This window comes from Lacerta agilis, chromosome 14 (genome assembly GCF_009819535.1).
Source record: "Lacerta agilis isolate rLacAgi1 chromosome 14, rLacAgi1.pri, whole genome shotgun sequence".
Classification (NCBI taxonomy): domain Eukaryota; kingdom Metazoa; phylum Chordata; class Lepidosauria; order Squamata; family Lacertidae; genus Lacerta; species Lacerta agilis.
This window is the reverse complement of record NC_046325.1, coordinates 19,125,498-19,143,034: the sequence shown is the minus strand read 5'-3', so window position 1 is coordinate 19,143,034 and position 17,537 is coordinate 19,125,498. Positions and strand designations below refer to the sequence as shown.

The window sequence follows — 17,537 nt, the reverse complement described above, 5'->3', positions numbered from 1 at the left end:
AGGTTCCCCATCCCTGCCCTAAGGCAAGCAGAACAACCGCAGAGCTCTAGCCTATGGCCTCTCTTTTGCAAACAAGGAGGATTTCCAACCAATGCAAATACCACTTTCAGAGGAGGGTTTTTTTGTGTTCTGTAAGGGCTTATTCTCTGAACATGGAGAAGAGCAAGCATGGCAACAGAGCAAACCTGTTTGTTTGTTTGTTTATTTACTTTGCAAAAGCAAACAAAGGACAGCCACATATTCTAAAATAGAATAGGAACCATGCCCACAAAATTCATTTTGGGTGGGCCTTGCTTGTGGCTTCAGTCCTGTATTGTACTGAATGCAGGTCAAGTCAGCACTCCAGGCCTGCTGTTGTGAAAGTCATGATGTGGGGCATAGAGGTGCGTTTATAGCTCTGTGCGAAAGTTCAGGCCGCTGCCCTTCAGTAACTGAGCGCAGGCGTCATCTAGCCATTCACTCTGAGCCACTGTGAAGTGCTTCTTCCAGTTTCCGACAGTGCCTGCAGGTGGGAAACCAGGTCAGAAAAGAAAAACATTTACAGCCTCATTTTGCCAGGCGCCTTTCCTAGCAGTTTTGCATTTCATACTCTGCCTTTATGGGACCCTGAACTTCTGCCACAATTGCAGTTCACTGCAGAGCATCTGGGCAATGTTCCAAAGCAAACATAGCCTGCTGAGTCTTGCTGTTACCCTCCTAGCAAGAACAGAACCACTAGGTAATTTAAGGTCCCGGTAGTTTAACTGTCTTACAGGGTGGCCTTATATGTTTGACCTCACCTAACAAATAACATTTCTCATCTCTCTGGCCCCCTGTTCAATGCTTGGCAATTGCTTATACACTTCTGATATTGTCAAACAACAAGCCAAAACCAGTTCCTAACCCCAATAAAAAGAAATACCTTCTGGATTTTGTTTTTGCCTTATTTAGAATGTGACAACACTCCCCCCCCCCTCCTGCATTCTGCAAATTCTCCAAATGGTCCCCTAAGGCCTGTTTTCTCTCACCTTTTCTCATGAAGGGTGACACAGTTTGGTCCATGAGGAAGGAGGGCATGGTGCTGTAATTAGCCATCGGGTTTGCTTTCATGCTCTCAAACTTCGTGTGCTGCACAATCTGGTTCAGAACAGATTCTGGGAGTTCTAGGCCCATAAATTTGACCACTTTTCGGATTTCCCGGGCTGGGTCCTAGGGAGAGAAAGACAACATGGGAAGGAGGATTCGGCCTGTTAGTGATAGAGAGTTTACCTTAAGGCGCCTCCCTGGCTTTAGGGAGGCTGTGTCTCCCACTTAACAGAGGACAGTCCTCTAGCCGAAAGGCTGACTGGTCCAAGTCCAGGTGGAAGATGGAGAAGCACAAGAAAGGAGAGCAGGGGCCTTGAAGATGCCCATCAACAGCATCAGAACAGCAGGCTGAGCAAACACACAGGCTGCCTGATTACAGTCTTCCTCGCAATGGTGAGTTATAACTCTGTTGCTATTTAAATTACAGTAATTGTTTAAATATTTGCAACTATGCATATACATCAGCATGCACACATTGTATGCAAATCAATGTCCTATTTTTTGTGATGCATGTCCTTTTTTGGAAATGTCTAAGTGCCCCCCTCACATTTGTTTCTTGCTAGACTGTGGCACTGCCATCAGAAAGTACCCTCTTTGAGGTGTGGGTGGGTGGGTGTGGGTGGGTGGGTGTGTGTGAGAGAGAGAGAGACCTCCTTACCTCTTTCATATCTTCATAAAAGAGGTAGAGGATTGGGTGACGGTCCTTGGCCTCCCACCAACCACGGACATGGTCAGACCAAGAGCCCCAGCCAACTGCAAAGAAATGGACCAGTAGAAAGTGAACGTGGCATTTCAGATTCGTCTCACATCTTCCTCCCTCTGTCCTGATGCACATACTATATTTTAGTTATTTATTATTTTTTAACATTATATTTCTACATTGCCCTTCATCCGGGGATCACACAAAAATGCATAACATAGTAAAAAGCAAAAACAATATCCCCCACTTTCTACCTAATATCAAGGCAGGAAAGAATATAGTGAGGGGCTTTGTGGAGACACGTAATTTTCTCCTTCTGAGGTACATTTATGTTTCTGTTTGTTTTTAAATTTAAAAACTAATCTTCATCCGAAAGGATTGTAGTATGGAGTGCAATAACCACCACTGCACAGGTATCTCAATAGGCCCCATTCTCATCACATCACTGAAAACTGAACTCAGGGATCCCGGCCTCTTTCCCTGGCCTAAGGAAGCCTCTTGAGGGTGATGTCTTCTTTCCTCCCATCTCTTTGCCTCCTCCACTCACCCTTCCCAGCAACGAAATTCTCCAAAAACTCATTCCAGGTTCCAGTCTCTGCCATTATCTTGCTCATGTGGTGGAAATGGAAATAGGAGACCACATTGTCCTTGGCATTTCTGGCCACATAAATGACCTGCAGAAATACATCCGAAAGAAAAGAGGACAGAGAAGTCTGAGCGCCAGGCCTCTCGCTTATCGTCAGCTCCAATCTGTACTCCCCTCATTTCACCAGCAGTTACCTATGCCTCGCTTTTAAACATTAAATGAAGTGATGGTTCTTAAATGGAAGCCCATGTGATGCTATTTTTATTAAGAATATTATTTGGGTTGGGTTGGTGTGTGTGTGTGTGTGTGTTCGTTCATTCATTCATTGCTCAGCAGAATGAAACAAGAAGCAGCCATACCACCAACCCACCAACCACCTCATGTGGATTGCGCTGGTGTTTAATTCCTTTTAGGGGAAAGAGGTATGAAGGCTCAAAGCTGTCTGGAAACACAAATTCACACAAGGCCAGCCCACTACTCAAAATATCAAAGTCTAGAAGTTGAAATTATTTCGTGGCAGCAAAAGCGAGACAACGATGAGGGCCAAAAGAAGACACCCATGCTTTTGAGACATCCTCTCTTTTGGTGACAATTCCACATGATCATGTCTTAGTGCCAGAATATCAAAACAACAGGACTGAGAGATTAACATTGGTTTTGATTGAACCTTGCCCTTTCATCAACCTCACCCTGGTGAATTATCCTGACCTTGCATTTCTGTTCCCAAAAAGAAGGGGGAAGGAGCTGAACCGGGAGGTGACTTTTGAGTATACGTGGAGAGGGCATTAGCTCTGCCTGTTCAACACCTGAAAGAACAGAGGGCACAATTCAGCCTTCACTCTACCCTCACCACTCTCTTCCCAAATGTTAAGCAGTACCCAGTACTCACCAGAAATAAAAGGTTTCATAGGGGGCATCTCTATGAAGGGCATCCGCTCATAGATGGGTTTCTGATTACATTTCTCCAGGTCACCTCTATGCTGAACCATGCTCACTATTTGCTGGATCCAGGTGGTCCCTGCCAGAGGAAAATGGGAAACCAGTGAAGACCTATGGGAAGCCCATAAGACACACCTCTTTACCCTAGTCTTTTACACTTAATTATGTATCTTCCTATATAAATACAAATTTAAGGCTGTCATCGCGCAGCCCCCATTGGAGGATTTGTAGTGCTGCATCACTACATGAATTTGAATGAAATCAGGGTGAAATAGGGGAGCAAACATGAAGGCAGGTTGCACAACACCAATGGCCATAGCACAGGAGTGAGAAGAGAGGAGCACAGAGAGGGAAAGTGGTGGTTTAAAACAGTGGCAGAAGTTTGAGTAAAGCAGGGGTATCGAAACATTGCGAGGAATATGGGGTTTTTAAACAGCAAAGGTTTGGCTATAGCAATGTTGGAGCCATACTGAGAGGAAAAAAGTAGTTTTAAACAATGGCAGAGGTCCGAGTAGAGTGAGCAGAGGGCGAAACAGGTCGGGAAGGGGTAGTTAAAAACTATTTCAGTACAGAGAAAAGAGAAAAGAGAGTATTTAAAGGCTCTGTTGTGTTAACTTTTTGGTGCTAGCTGCTGTATGGTTATTTCTTCTTATTAAAACCGGGTTTGTTTGTTTATTTTGAAAACAACCCCTCAGTGTTGCTCCATTCCTGCTTTACTCAAACGTCTGCCATTGTTTGAGTGCAGTCAGAAGGGGAGATACAGAAAGGGAGGGGGGAAGGCTATTTTAAACTTTAAATTCGTTAGCTGCCTCATGTGACAGAGATAAAGGATCTAGAACCCTCAGGTATTCCATAGTACCGCCCTACAATGTACTTCACTCCTGGTTCCATGTGTTGTCTTCAACATGAAGTTCCAGATTCAATGCAGTAATTTAGAAGACACATTTTATTAATAAACACACACCCATATATGCACAAACATCCATCAGCTGAATTTAGTGTTATCCGGACAAGCTAACCGATGGCCTTGCTCTTAAGATTCTGTTCATTTTAAAGATACCATAACCTATACCACCATGCAGTGGCGTAGGAAGCCACTCGGGCACCTGGAGCAGCAAACATGACATGCACCTGGGGGCGGGGCGGCGCAACAGTGTCGCTACGTACTACGCATGCATTGTATGTGGCAACGCTGCACATGCGCTGTACATAGCGGGTTGCCGGCGCTCCAGCTCTGTACGGACAGTGCTGGGATCCTCTGCTTGGGCTGTAGCCATGAATGGAGGATTCTCTACGTGTGGCAGCAGCCACGAGCAGAGGATCCCGGCACCGTCCGTACGGTGCTGGAGCGCCGGGGCTGGCAAACCGCATGCCTTGTCACCCCCGGAGATGTGGCACAGGGAGCGCACCACTCCCACCGCCCCCCGTTGCTACGCCACTGTCAGCATGTGTTGTGTGTGCAAAGTGAGCAGCAGAATAAGAGTGGGAAGGAGGCATGTCAGTGGGGTTGGTTTGTGCACAAGGGAGAGCTGAAAAAGAAGGGAGGAGAAGAAAATAAAAAGGAGGTGAAGGTGGTAATGATGTGTGTGCAAAGGGAGCTGTGAAAAAGGAGAGGATAAGGCATGGGAATGGGGTTATCTGTGTGCAAGGGACAGCTGAGGAAAGGAAATGGGGACAAAGGAAATGAGACAAAGAGAGTGAAGGTGAAAATAGGCAAAAAGGAGAGCAGGAGGCCTGGGATGGGGTTGAAAATGAAATCAAGGGCATCAAAGTCTGCATAGGAGGGGATGGTGGCTTCCTAATTGGGCAGGGAGTGAAAAGAGTGCTTGGTAGTTGCAAAGTGTGGGAGCATTATGGTGCAGGAAGTTACCATGGGTTTTGGTTTGTGTGCAAGGGAGGGTTGCGCACAAGGAGGTAGAGAAGGCATGAACATGGAGGTGGAGTTGGACATGGATGGAAAGTGGGGCTGCAGAACAGAGAAGTGACTTCAGAAATAGGCTTGGGAAGGTGGAAAACAAGCTTAGTAGTTACTAGTGGAGTGGGCAGAGGAAGCTCTAGGGGGTTAATGGGGGGGAATGGCAAGGGGGTGGCGAGCAAGCGAGCAAGCAAGCAGGGGCACAGTCCTAAGTATATATGCAGGTAGAAGAAGAAGATTTTGGATTTGATATCCCACTTTATCACTACCTGAAGGAGTCTCAAAGCGGCTAACATTCTCCTTTCCCTTCCTCCCCCACAACAAACACTCTGTGAGGTGAGTGGGGCTGAGAGACTTCAGTGTGACTAGCCCAAGATCACCCAGCAGCTGCATGTGGAGGAGTGGGGAAGCGAACCCGGTTCACCAGATTATGAGTCCACCGCTCTTAACCACTACACCACACTGGCTCTGTTATAGGTATGTTATAGGACCCACCATAGTCTTGTGATTGCAATTTCTTTTAAACTGTATTTTATGCTGCCATTCAATTTAAGCACCACCACCATTCATCCAGTGTCCCACCATCCCTTATGTTCCTTTAGTATCTCCCCTCTGCCATGCTCAGTTTTCCTTGTTTCCTCTTTATGAACCCCTGTACCTGCTTTGGGGTAAGTGCAGATGAGGAGGTCGTCAGGGCGGGCTTTAAAGCCCTGTATGGTACTCCAGTGCTTGCATAATATACTGGGGAAAAGGACCCCTTCAATCTCCTCCAAGGTTGTGCGCTTGGGTTGCGTGGGGCCAAAATCTCCTGGTCCTGATTCAAGATCCATCACCTGGAAGCAAAAGATATTGTAGTCCAATATGACCCACTCCTTGTCCCCCCCAAAGAGCTGGTGCTGCTTCCCTTACTCCCTTTAGGGCCAAATCCTTGTATGGGAATAAAACTTCATGCCCACCTACCAGCTCTCCTCTCGGACAGCTTCACTTCTCTCCTTTCTTCTGTCTTCTTCTTGTTTCCTGAAGTTAGTTTATGACCCAAGAATTGCATAGGGTGAGTGCAGGTGAGAGGCAGGATATGTACTTGCACAGTTGAAGTTTCTTGTATGCTTTGGCTCAGTCTCCACCCTAGATAATCTAACCCCTTAGTGTGTGTACACAGGTAGCAAACCCAGGTATTTCCTGAACAGCCCAGGCTAAGCTTTGTCCTACCACTTTCCTTCATACCAAGGGAAGGGCCTTCAACCTTTGATCTGCAGTTACTCAGTTCAGGGCAAGGACTGCATCCTGCAGGTCTAGATAACAAACCTTTACAAATTAGTACAGTGGCACCTTTGGTTATGTACTTAATTCGTTCCGGAGGTCCGTTCTTAACCTGAAATTGTTCTTAACCTGAAGCACCACTTTAGCTAATGGGGCCTCCTGCTGCTGCTGCGCCACCAGAGCACGATTTCTGTTTTTATCCTGAAGTAAAGTTCTTAACCTGAAGCGTTATTTCTGGGTCAGCGGAGTATGTACCCTGAAGCGTATGTAACCCGAGGTACCACTGAACTTCCCTGACTCAAGTGGTGGCTCCCTGGGAATGGGGCAGGAGATGGACCTGGAGGTGATATTTGAGCATGTAGGAAAAGGTCATCACCTCCACTTGTTCCACACCTGCAACTCTAGAGGGTTAACATCCAGCCTGGTGCTGAGAAGCCTTTCACACACTCACACTCTCACCCATTATCTCATGGAATCAGTACCTATTATTCACCTGAGGGATGGATTTTGGAAGGCACGTCTCTATGAAGGGCATCTGTTCATAGATGGTGCCTGAGCGCATTTATGTAGATCTCCTCCATGTCCAATCAAGTCTACCATTTCCTGAAATCAAGCACCGGTAGTCCCTGGCATGGGGGTGGTCAGGAGAGGCATAGAGAGTGTGTAATATTCAGCCAGTGGCCTCATCTCAATATCCCCCTCCAACTGCTGTCTCCCCCAGGGGGAAGGAATAGACCATGTGAAAAATGAACGTAATATTTTAGCCGCAGTTCGTTCATTTGCAGCTTTGTACTCTTGTTATTTAAAAAGTGTGCCTAGACATTCCATTGTTGTGTCATAACCTAGGTTCAAGGTGCCATTTAGCTCCTAGCTTTCATATCTCAGTTTCTAATACTGCCTGTAAATCATATTTTCTTACAGAGAATCCAGGTGTCCTGCCTGATAGTTTGACCTTTGCCCCAGGGGCGCAGCATGAGGGGGTCAGGGGGCCGTAGCCCCGGGTATACAATTTTGAGCAGGCATGAACCAGGCACCCCCATGCAGGGATCCCTGTCCCGCCCTGCCTTCTGCCTGGGGTCTCTGGGAGCCAAAGCCCGGCCTGGCTCACCACCACGTCCCCTGCCCCCTCACTGAATGGAGGTGGGCAGGATTCATGCACCAAGGGTTGTGTCGGCTAACTTGGCTCCCCCCTGCATGGGTGGCGGTGTTCACCCCCTGCCCCCCCGGTGGCAAGCACCCTGGGCACCAGCAAACCACGCAATGCCACTGCTTTGCCCCACTACACACCACAATAAAAAAGGCTCAACCTTTGTTTGTTCAGTTTAGAGCAACCCTTAAATATTGTTCGCTACTGCCCACCCCGTGGTGTTTTATTGTGGGCGTATTCTGCAACACGTTCTTGACACAACAGTTGTGCATTCGTGGTGGTTTTATTCTGCTTTGTTAGTTGTTCTATGATGCTTTTCTGGCGATACCACATTATTACTGTCTGGAGGGGTGACGTATAAGCAGGTGGTGGCAACCGGGGAGAAATAGGACAGGTCACCCATTAGTAGTGGGTTGACACTGCAAACAACAACAACAACAACAACAACCCACAGCACTGCATTGGAAATGTTCCGTTGCTCAGAGAAGAGAGGGACATGCAACAGAAATATGTTTATTTTTCATAAACAAAGACCCTCTCAAGCACAAACTATGCAGGAAAATGTGGGAGCCAATTGCATCTGCCCCAATTAGACCTAAAACAGGGTGGGGTATAATTTTAAACACCCAAATGTCATGCAGCGAGGTGATAAATCTCTCCTGCTGCAACACATCCTTCCCCCAGCCAGACTCACTTCTAGCCTCAGCTGGTGAGGAAAGGACTTTATAGGACCGTGTGGATATGGCGAATGGTGGAGGACAGGCGCCAACAAACCCTTTCCTTGTGATCCTCTGGCGTTTGACCCACTCAATTTAGATCGGATGAGGAAAAACTTGCTATCTTTAGGCTGTGTTTGCATTGCTGCCTTAGTTCTTCATTAGTTCTTTTCACAGCTCCTTCCCCCACCCCAAGCTGTTCACATCAGCACAATTTCATTAGTTTCAGATTCGTTTCTGTTTGTGTACACACTAACGGGGGTTGGGAAGGCTCTAGGACCCCATCAGAGCCTCAAGCCCCCTTCCCAAAGTCCTGGCCAGCACCATGAGGGGTGTCACAAGGGTGTCAAATGGCCTCACACAAGGTGGCATATTACCAAAGTCTGCCCCTGTTCACACATTTGCTGGAGATTAATTAGGAATGGCTTAAGGACTCCAATTGGAGTGGAGCTGGTTTAGTTATTTATTTCATAAAATTTATACACTGCTTAATTGTAAAACAAAACAAAACAACAACAACAACAACAATCACCTAAAAGCTGTCTGAGAAACAGCACCTCAATCAGTAGTATTGTATAACAAAGGGATTTTCCCTTTATCAATATGGATCTTTTATTCAGCTCCTCTTCAGTCAAAAGACTGAAAGTCTCACTATGAGGCATGGAGAGATGCTTACAGCTGTGTGCGGAAGGTCAGGTCACTGCCCTTTAATAACTGGGCACATACATAATCTAGCTGTTCACTTTGAGCCACTGTGAAGTGTTCCTTCCAGTTTCCTACGGTTCCTGCAGGTGGGGAAGACAATTCAGGGGGGAAAAAATTAAGCTGTTTAACATCCCTTCAAGCTGTTTTCCTATCTTCTTTTCTTTTTCTTTTAACTCAGCAGATTTCAAACTTTTTCCCTTTAGGGAGCCCTTCCTCAACATAGTAAATCTGCTCAGGAACTCTTGCACAGGATTCTGGGAAGTAGTCTAGGGCAAACCCTTGGCTGGTGTGAGGGACTACTGGCCCAATAGTTTCTCTGCCTGAAGTAAAAAAATCTCCCTCCTGCAAGCTGTACATTTCATTTTGGAGCTGTTGTGTCATTCCCACTTCTGTTATGAATTCACTGTTTGGCCTTGAGCAAAAACAAAATAAAATAAAAAAATTCCTTCCAGTAGCACCTTAGAGACCAACTAAGTTTGTTCTTGGCATGAGCTTTCGTGTGCATGCACACTTCTTCAGATACGCTGAAACGGAAGTCACCAGACCCTTAAATATAGTGAGGGAGTGGGGAGGGGTATTACTCAGAAGGGTGGTGGGAATGGGTGATCAGCTGATAGGTGTGGAAAAAAGGTGTGGCCTTGAGCCTTTCACCATCTCTCAGCTCCAGTACTTCAACTGGAAATTAGGAGTGATAAATACTGGCCCACCTTACAGGGTTGTTGTGTGGAGGCAAACATGTTGAAGATTTTACAATCTTAAACGCATGGTCCTTGTTACCCACTTATACCTGAAAGCAAATTCCTGGCTATTACTTTTTCAGGCAGATTGTGCATCATGGGACAGAACAGTGGTGAGTGATGGGAGGGCTACAATTATCTCCCAACCGTTAGCTTCTACCAGCTGACCGGCTAAGGGACAGGATCAGCATCCCCCCCCCCCAGAAATGAAGCACAATCCTCACCTCCCTTTTCAACATTCCAGAGTTCAAAATGACTCCCAAAATCTCTGAAGGTAGTCACTTCCAATAGCTATTTTATAATATTGCTGAACTAACCTGAATGCAGGGTGCTAAGTAGGCCCCCCCCGGGGGGGGGATCAGCCAATGAAAGGGCCACCCCCCCCCCAAAGTTGATGGGCACTGCCATTCAAATAGTGTGTGCGCGCCATGCCATGCCGTGCAATCAATTACGTGGGGCAGGACTTACCTACCCCCCAAATATTTTATTCAAGTTGGCACCTGAAATAAGAATATTGAGGGGTCCCTTCAAGGGGTTCAACTTCTTAAGGAAGACTGGACCTTCGGAGACCTTTAAATGCTCAAACCGGTCGGGAAATGGACAGAGACCAAACCAGGATATACGAAAGCAAAGCAGCTCTAAGCCTGATCTGTTGCAACAGGGTCTCCCACCCCCTCCCACGCAGGAGAGAAGAGGAGGACCCTGGACAAAGGTGTGCAAGCCCTTATATGGACTTTGAAATTGCCCACCCTGTAGCTCAAGTCACCTCCCAGATACATCATACCTACAGCACAGAAGGGGTGTAGCCCAAGACCACCCCCTTAATACATCAGAGAAGGGGCAGACTACAACAGAAATTTCTCCTGTTTTTTTCTCCTGTCTGCTAGGTTACTTGATTGGGTTACCTGGGCATCCTGGCCACTCTTTTGTTATGATAACTACTCAACTCCTGAATCCAGGTCACAGGTCACAGGCTCACCCTATTCATATCCTAAATGTGCCCTTGAGACAGAATTTGTGAGCAAAGAGACAATGGGGAGGCTCCCCATTTCCTTCGACCTTACAGAGAAATATTTGAGGTCAAATTGGAAGAGAGAAAATGGTTTCAGGACTTTTCTGTGGGTTTCAGAGATGTGGTTTACATATTTGTATGTGTTTGCTTGGTACATTTATGAACATCTATTTCATATATATATATAAGACCTTAAAATTATTATAACACACCCCTGCCTGAATGTGATTGTGCACTGCTCGCTTTCACTATTGCCCATATCAGTCCCACTCCCCCCCCCCCCCCGGTCAGATGGGTCTTTGGTTCCCACCTTTTCTCATGAAGGGTGAGATGCTTTGGTCCAGGAAGGCAGAAGAGAAGGTGGTATAATTTGTCATTGGGTTAGTTTTCATGTTTTCAAAATCTGTGTGCTGCACAATCTGCTTGAGAACAAATTCTGGGAGCTCTATTCCCAGGAACTGGGCTACCTTCTGGATTTCCCGGGCCGGATCCTATAGAAAAAGAAAGGTAACTGGGAATTATGTTCACATGTTTTGGGGGTGTAAATATGAAAAAAAAAATCTGGCAAAGGGTGTTTAAGGAGATAACACAAATCACTGGGTTAAAGCTGACCAAGTCCAGAGGTAGCATTAGTATCAATTTATGATGGGGTGGAAGGTTCGCAGGCTATAAAGGACTTGCTTACAAATTTATTGACAGCTGCATAAATTATGATAGCTAGGAAATGGAAGGAGCAAGCAGAATATAAAATGGGAGAATGGTATAAAGAGTGTGGAATATAGCTATTAGTGATAAATTAACATGTGCCATTAAGGTAAGTCGGGGAATATGCAGGAGAAATGATTTCAAGGAGATATGGAAGGTATTTGTAGAATTTGTAGTGTTAAAACCTTTGAGTTAACCTGCCGTGGGAGGGAGAGAATACACCGTGTTTTAGATCTGCTGTTTGATGTTCAGTAGCTGGTGCCACAGAATAAGCCAATAAAGCCTGGTAACCCATTCAGTGCCTGTGTGTGTTACAGGCATGGCCAAACTTGGCCCTCCAGATGTTTTGGAACTACAATTCCCACCATCCCTGACCACTGGTCCTGTTAGCTAGGGATGATGGGAGTTGTAGTCCCAAAACATCTGGAGAGCCAAGTTTGGCCATGCCTGGTAGGAGCTTGGAGGGAGGACTTGGGAAAGCAACCCCCTCCTTGACAGTCTCTAGCAGCACCAGCACCAGCACATAAACTCTTAACATTTCCATGATGAAAATAGGGACATTCTATTCCTATTCCTATTATTATTAATTTACTTCTCTATGATTCTGTGAATACTCCTCACCCCCAGGGGTTACCTGTGAGATGAAATACATTTTACCATATGATGGAATCTGGCTGCTTATAACTTGGGAGTCTGCTATGAGGAAGCTCACTGAATTTGTTTCTGGATCTTTGGGGGCCCTGCTGCCAGAAGCCCACGGCACCAGAATATTTCTTCAGAGCATTTCTAGTGCAAATAATCTCCTTAGTGGAACCTGTTGGGCATTCATTCTCCGTGTGCAGTCATGGGATTGTTGTCTATCACATGACGGTGTGTGTTTTAATTCCACAGGAATGGGATGTGCCAAAGACAGGATGTTTCTCTTAATGTGTTCCCTGAAGTGGGACTATTGTCCTTTGTTCTTTCTTTTTGCTGTCTGATGAGAGGGCGGAGAGTCATGCTGAAGTGCTCCGTGTGTGTTTATATGTAAATAAAGTAGATTAGCCTAAATGATGAGTTGCCGAGTTCTGTTACGCAACTGTGCAAACCTCTGCGGATCCCTAAGTGTGCTGATGTCTTCTGGCATCAGTCACTGTGATGCTCAGGCTGAGGAATGCTTTTGAAGCTCCCGAACAATCGTCCAGGAGGGAGGCAACATGCCAGTCGGGCATGTGTCTCTTCCAAGGTTCTACTCATGTGTAGGACAATCCTGACAGAACCTAAAGCCTTGGGTGTATGTTGCCTCTTACCTCTTTCATGTCTTCGTAAAAAATGTACAGAATTGGGTGACGTTCTTTGGCCTCCCACCATCCACGAACATGGTTGGCCCATGAGCCGTAGTTCACTAAAAAAATAGACCGAAGGGTTAGAGAGTGAAGCATAGTGCCTGGACCTGTGTCCGCCTCTTCCCCATAGTGTAACCTTCCCCATGGCTGGAAAGACAACAGCAAAGAACTTTGCAGGTTCACATGACTTGCCCCCTTGCTTCAGAGGATTTTGCTGACTCTCTCCATCCTTTGCACTAAGCAATAATCTCATTTCCCTTCCTGTATTAGAAGACTTAACCTATGTACACTTTAGCGTCTTAAAATGCAGCAAAGTCTTTTACACACACACCCACTGCATTTCAAGGTGCATTTTTTTACCTTGCTATACAGACCAGAGACTGGGCAGGAATGTCTTTGTCCAATGTGCATTACCCATCTGGGCTTTCCTTGCCTTCACCCTCCACCAAACCCTGTTCAATGAAGCTGTCATATGTACATGTGCAATAGCTGTCACGAATGGTCACACTTCAGCTTCAAGGTGGCTTACATTTTCAAATCAGGTGAAAACGCAGTATTTCTCAAGAAGACACAGGATAGATATGAATTGTGGCTAATGTCATGTGTATACAGCTTCAGACACCGCCGACACTGAGAGCAGAGCCGTAGCTGGGGGGTGGGGAGGTCTACTCTAGCCAGGGTTTCTGCCCTGGGTGAAGCCTCCAAAGGGGCGCCATTGAGGCTCCCAGCATGTCTGGGCTTCAACTGGAGAGAAAGATGAAAAGGCTCATTTAAAACACGATGCAGGGAGAGGGAGAGTTGAAAAATCTGCAGAGGCTGTGTGGCTCTCCCCAGTAAAGCAGAAGATAGAATCCCCTGTGGGTTTGCTACTGTGTGAGAAGGAAATACTAGAGCGACTGTGGGAGGGGTGGGAAACTGAGGAAGAGAATCAGTTGGACTAGATGATCCTTGGGGTCTCTTCCAACTCTACAATTCTGTGATTCTACAAACCCTTCAGAACTTGGAATGTGCTGGAGTAAACAGTAGTATTTACAGTGCTACCTCTGGTTGCGAACGGGATCAGTTCCGGAGGCCTGTTCACAACATGAAAAGAGCACAACCTGAAGTGCCGAATCTGCGCATGTGTGCAGCGTGACTTAGTGTATCTGCGCATGCGTGCGCGCCGAACCCCAGGAGTAACTTGTTCCGGTACTTCCAGGTTTGGTGCGTTCGTAACCCGCAGCGAATGCAACCCGCAGTGAATGAAACCCGAGGTATGACTGTACACAGATATAACCTCTGCTAGGACAGGCAGGCCTCCTGAAAAGGAGTGTCTGTTCTTCTAGTCTTGTCCTCTAGTCTCCACTTACCTGCCCCTGCAGTGTATTTCTCAATAAACTCTTCCCATGTGCCAGGCTCTGGAAGGAATTTGTTCATGCGGTGAAAGTGAAAGTAGGAGACTGCGTTGTCCTTGGCATTCCTGGCCACATAAATGATCTGTGGGTCAAGAGAGAACCCAGGAGTCCTAGTCACAAGCCTTTTACTCTGCGCTGTTCCAGTCCATACAAATCACCTCGCCTTCCCGCTTTTTGTAGTGCTCAGTTCTTTCGCAAAACAATTCTAGGCGTGTCTACTCAGAAATAAGTCCCCGTGACTTAAATCTACAACAAAGCCATTTTGAAGACACAAACTCAGCTTGACCACACCACTATGAGTGAGGAGCAGGAGTTGCATTGACGGCAGTGAGGCACTCTGCTAATGCTCAGAGGCACTCCTTCACTTGTATCTTGCATATTCTGAAGCAGAATCTGGCACTGCAAACAGGCTTAACGCGGGATCAGATTAAGCTTGCAGTCTGAAACATGTTTAGAGGCATCCTAGTTTTATTTTAGCTTTACATTTTCCTGGCAGTGGTGCAGCTAGGTAATTTTAGACCCTAGACATAATGGTCTAACGAAGCTCCTTAAGATGCTCATGTGTATCACTTCAGTTGCAATGCATACAATTGAGCATTTCTCCCCATGACAACTACCACTCCATGCTTCACATTTTCTATATTCCTGATAACGTTAGCAGACAAAAACAGCTTGCCAACCTTCAGATCGGCCGCTCCCTAGCTGCATCACTGGACCCAAGGCAGAAGGGGTATAGCTCAGCAGTGGAGCATCTTCCTTGCATGCAAGTTTCAATCCCTGGCGTCTCCAGGTAGGCTTGGGGGGTGACCACTATTTGAAACCCTGGATATAGGCTGATAGTCAATGTGGACTATCACAGAAAAAAATATACCACCAAGGACAAGTGTTCCACAATAAGGAGCGTAGGCAAGCAGACAAATATAGACGTAGACTTTCTTTACAATCACTTGTGTATTTGATAGAAGTAACATCAACTCATAAGTCAAGACCTGGACGCTGTTGTACAGCTCGATGATTAAGCCCCTTTGTGGAAAGAAACACTGAGTTTACCGGAACAGTATCTGTCTGCTTGTCTATACTGTACTCCTTGTTGTAGAGCACTTGTCCTTGGTGATATATTTTTCTGCGACTTTGCATTGTGCTATTATATCACCACCCTTTGTACTGTCTGTCAAAGTCAGTGTGGACAGCAACTGGACTTTGTAGACCAATGGTCTGAATAAGGCAGTTTCCTACATTTCTAAGGTTGAGCCCGGAAATTGAACCCAGGGTGGAATCTCAGCTCCTGTTAAGCCACCTACATTGCCCAACTTGTTCTGACCTTGCAGTTTTGTTTCCAGAAGGAAGGCGGCAGGAGCTGGATTGGGAGGTGGGATTTGATCGTGCGCGGAGAGGGCATTCCCCTCGCCACATCCAAGCCTGCAAAAGCAGAGGGTGACTTACAACCTTGTGCTGAGAGAGTCTTTGCCATTTCTATCCTCTCCCTGAATCAGTGCCTGTTACTCACCTGAGGGTAAGGGCTCTGGAGGAAACAGGTCTATGAAGGGGTTCCGTAGGTAGATTGGAACCTGAGCGTATTTCTGGGGGTCTCCTCCGTGCTGGATCATGTACACAATTTCCTGCATCCATGTAGTCCCTGCCAGTGAGTTGTGGATAACAACAAATAAAATCTGTTTAGGCTGCAGCCAGTAGCCCTTGGTCTCCCCTTTTCCATTCCCATGTGATTTCTCTCCATTTACCTGCTTTGGGGTAAGTGCAGATGAGAAGATCGTCAGGGCGTGCTTGGAAGCCTTTCAGTTGATCCCAGTTCTCTTCAGCTTCTCTGTGCAAAGGGACTCCCTCAACTTCCACCAGCATTGGACGACGCTCAGACTTCAGGTCAAGACCTTCCAGCTCAGATTCGAGACCCATTGCCTGCTAGTGGAGCAACAGGAATAATATGGTGTGGTCATTTCAAGAGGGGCCCACCTGTTCCCCACAGCAGTGCAGCCCTGGAGTCAAAGGCATCTCTCCTAGCCAGACTTCAGCCTGCCCGAGATGCATCCCAGCCTTTTTCGCACCCTTCTTCTTCCCAGGACACCTTGCTCTCAAAACCCTCTTTTCCTGACACTTCAAACACAAACCCCATCACCATGGCAACGAATTCCTCTCAGGTGGGCCATCAACACCTTTTGTCATGTCTAATATCCCAGGTGAGGCCCTGGCTTGGAAAGGAAGTCTAGCCTGTATTTTTCCACTGGCCTGCAAACCTCCCTTCAAATAATCAAAAATCCTACCATTTATTAATGTATAGGGTTTAGACACCCGCACCCCCCCCAAAAAAATCTATCACAGCACAGTATTGTGCTTTACTGCTTATCCCCACTGTCGCTGCCCTCCTCTCCTTCAGCACCACTTGCTGACCCTGGAAGAACAGAACTTGCTTCACTCCAGTTACTCCAGTTACAGACCTTCGTCATTCCTTACTTTCTGTCCTCTGTCTCTCTTCTCTTGCTTCTGAAAGAAACTGCACTGCACAGGACCTGAGGTGTGTGTCCAGAGTCCAGAGGGTGAGGAGGGAGGTGCTTCTGACTGCTGTTTTTCTCATGCTAGGCCCAGGCATTCAGCTAAGAGTATTAACTCTAGGAGAGTGTTGACTATAGGAGTGTCCTTGTGGATGAAAGTTGGGGGTGGGGTGGGATCAGAGCAGGAATTTGGGGCAGACACGCAGAACCCCAGCTTCAGGTTCTTCAGATGCAGCAGGGCTGGCATACCACATTTTGAAGTACGTGGAAGTATACATATGCCTCCTGAAAAGCTGCCCATTCCTGGTAAGACTCTTCAAGATGAAGTTAACCTTACCTATACGGCAACCAGAATGTGGGATAAATGTCCCTGCATATCCCGTGTGAAAAGCACAATCAGAGAACCCTGACCCGCACCCTGCATCATTTAAGTCCTTAGGGTTGGGCCCTTCTAGAGATTTATTTTGGACTACAATTCCCATCATCCTTGACCATTGGCCCTGCCAGCTAGGAATGATGGGAGTTGTAGTCCAAAAACAGCTGGATACCCGAGTTTGGGAAACCCTGGTCTAACCTATCTCCACAGGGCTGTGGTAAGGATAAAATGGGGAGGACCATGTACTGCCTTGAACTCCTTAAAGGAAAAGTGTGATACGAATGTAATAAATAAATAAATACAAATAAATAAATAAGCTGTGTAGGACTTTGTAGGTTAAAACCAGCACTTTAAATTGGTCCAGGACTTGAGACCGGGAAGTGCTGGCAGGATGTGATTAAAAATCCCCACTCCCAGCTAATAATCTTGCAGCTCTAGTTTGACTGAACAG

At 46.6% G+C, this 17,537-nt stretch overlaps 2 protein-coding genes across 2 annotated transcripts; both read right to left on the bottom strand.

Moving 5' to 3' along the window:
* Nucleotides 1-200: 200 nt before the first annotated feature.
* Nucleotides 201-6,226, bottom strand: LOC117058176 (sulfotransferase 1C2-like). Its single transcript, XM_033169160.1, has 8 exons — nucleotides 6,166-6,226; nucleotides 5,864-6,038; nucleotides 3,241-3,369; nucleotides 3,060-3,157; nucleotides 2,313-2,439; nucleotides 1,724-1,818; nucleotides 1,008-1,188; nucleotides 201-502 (listed from the first exon to the last, which is right to left on the bottom strand). The coding sequence occupies exons 2-8, from the start codon at nucleotides 6,033-6,035 to the stop codon at nucleotides 390-392; spliced, it is 915 nt and encodes a 304-aa protein (XP_033025051.1). The 5' UTR covers nucleotides 6,036-6,038; nucleotides 6,166-6,226; the 3' UTR covers nucleotides 201-389.
* A 2,625-nt stretch (nucleotides 6,227-8,851) lies between these two features.
* Nucleotides 8,852-16,142, bottom strand: LOC117058175 (sulfotransferase 1C2-like). Its single transcript, XM_033169158.1, has 7 exons — nucleotides 15,946-16,142; nucleotides 15,714-15,842; nucleotides 15,528-15,625; nucleotides 14,162-14,288; nucleotides 12,777-12,871; nucleotides 11,093-11,273; nucleotides 8,852-9,113 (listed from the first exon to the last, which is right to left on the bottom strand). Exons 1-7 carry the CDS (start codon nucleotides 16,115-16,117, stop codon nucleotides 9,001-9,003), a joined length of 915 nt encoding a protein of 304 aa, XP_033025049.1. The 5' UTR covers nucleotides 16,118-16,142; the 3' UTR covers nucleotides 8,852-9,000.
* Between the last annotated feature and the right edge of the window lie 1,395 nt (nucleotides 16,143-17,537).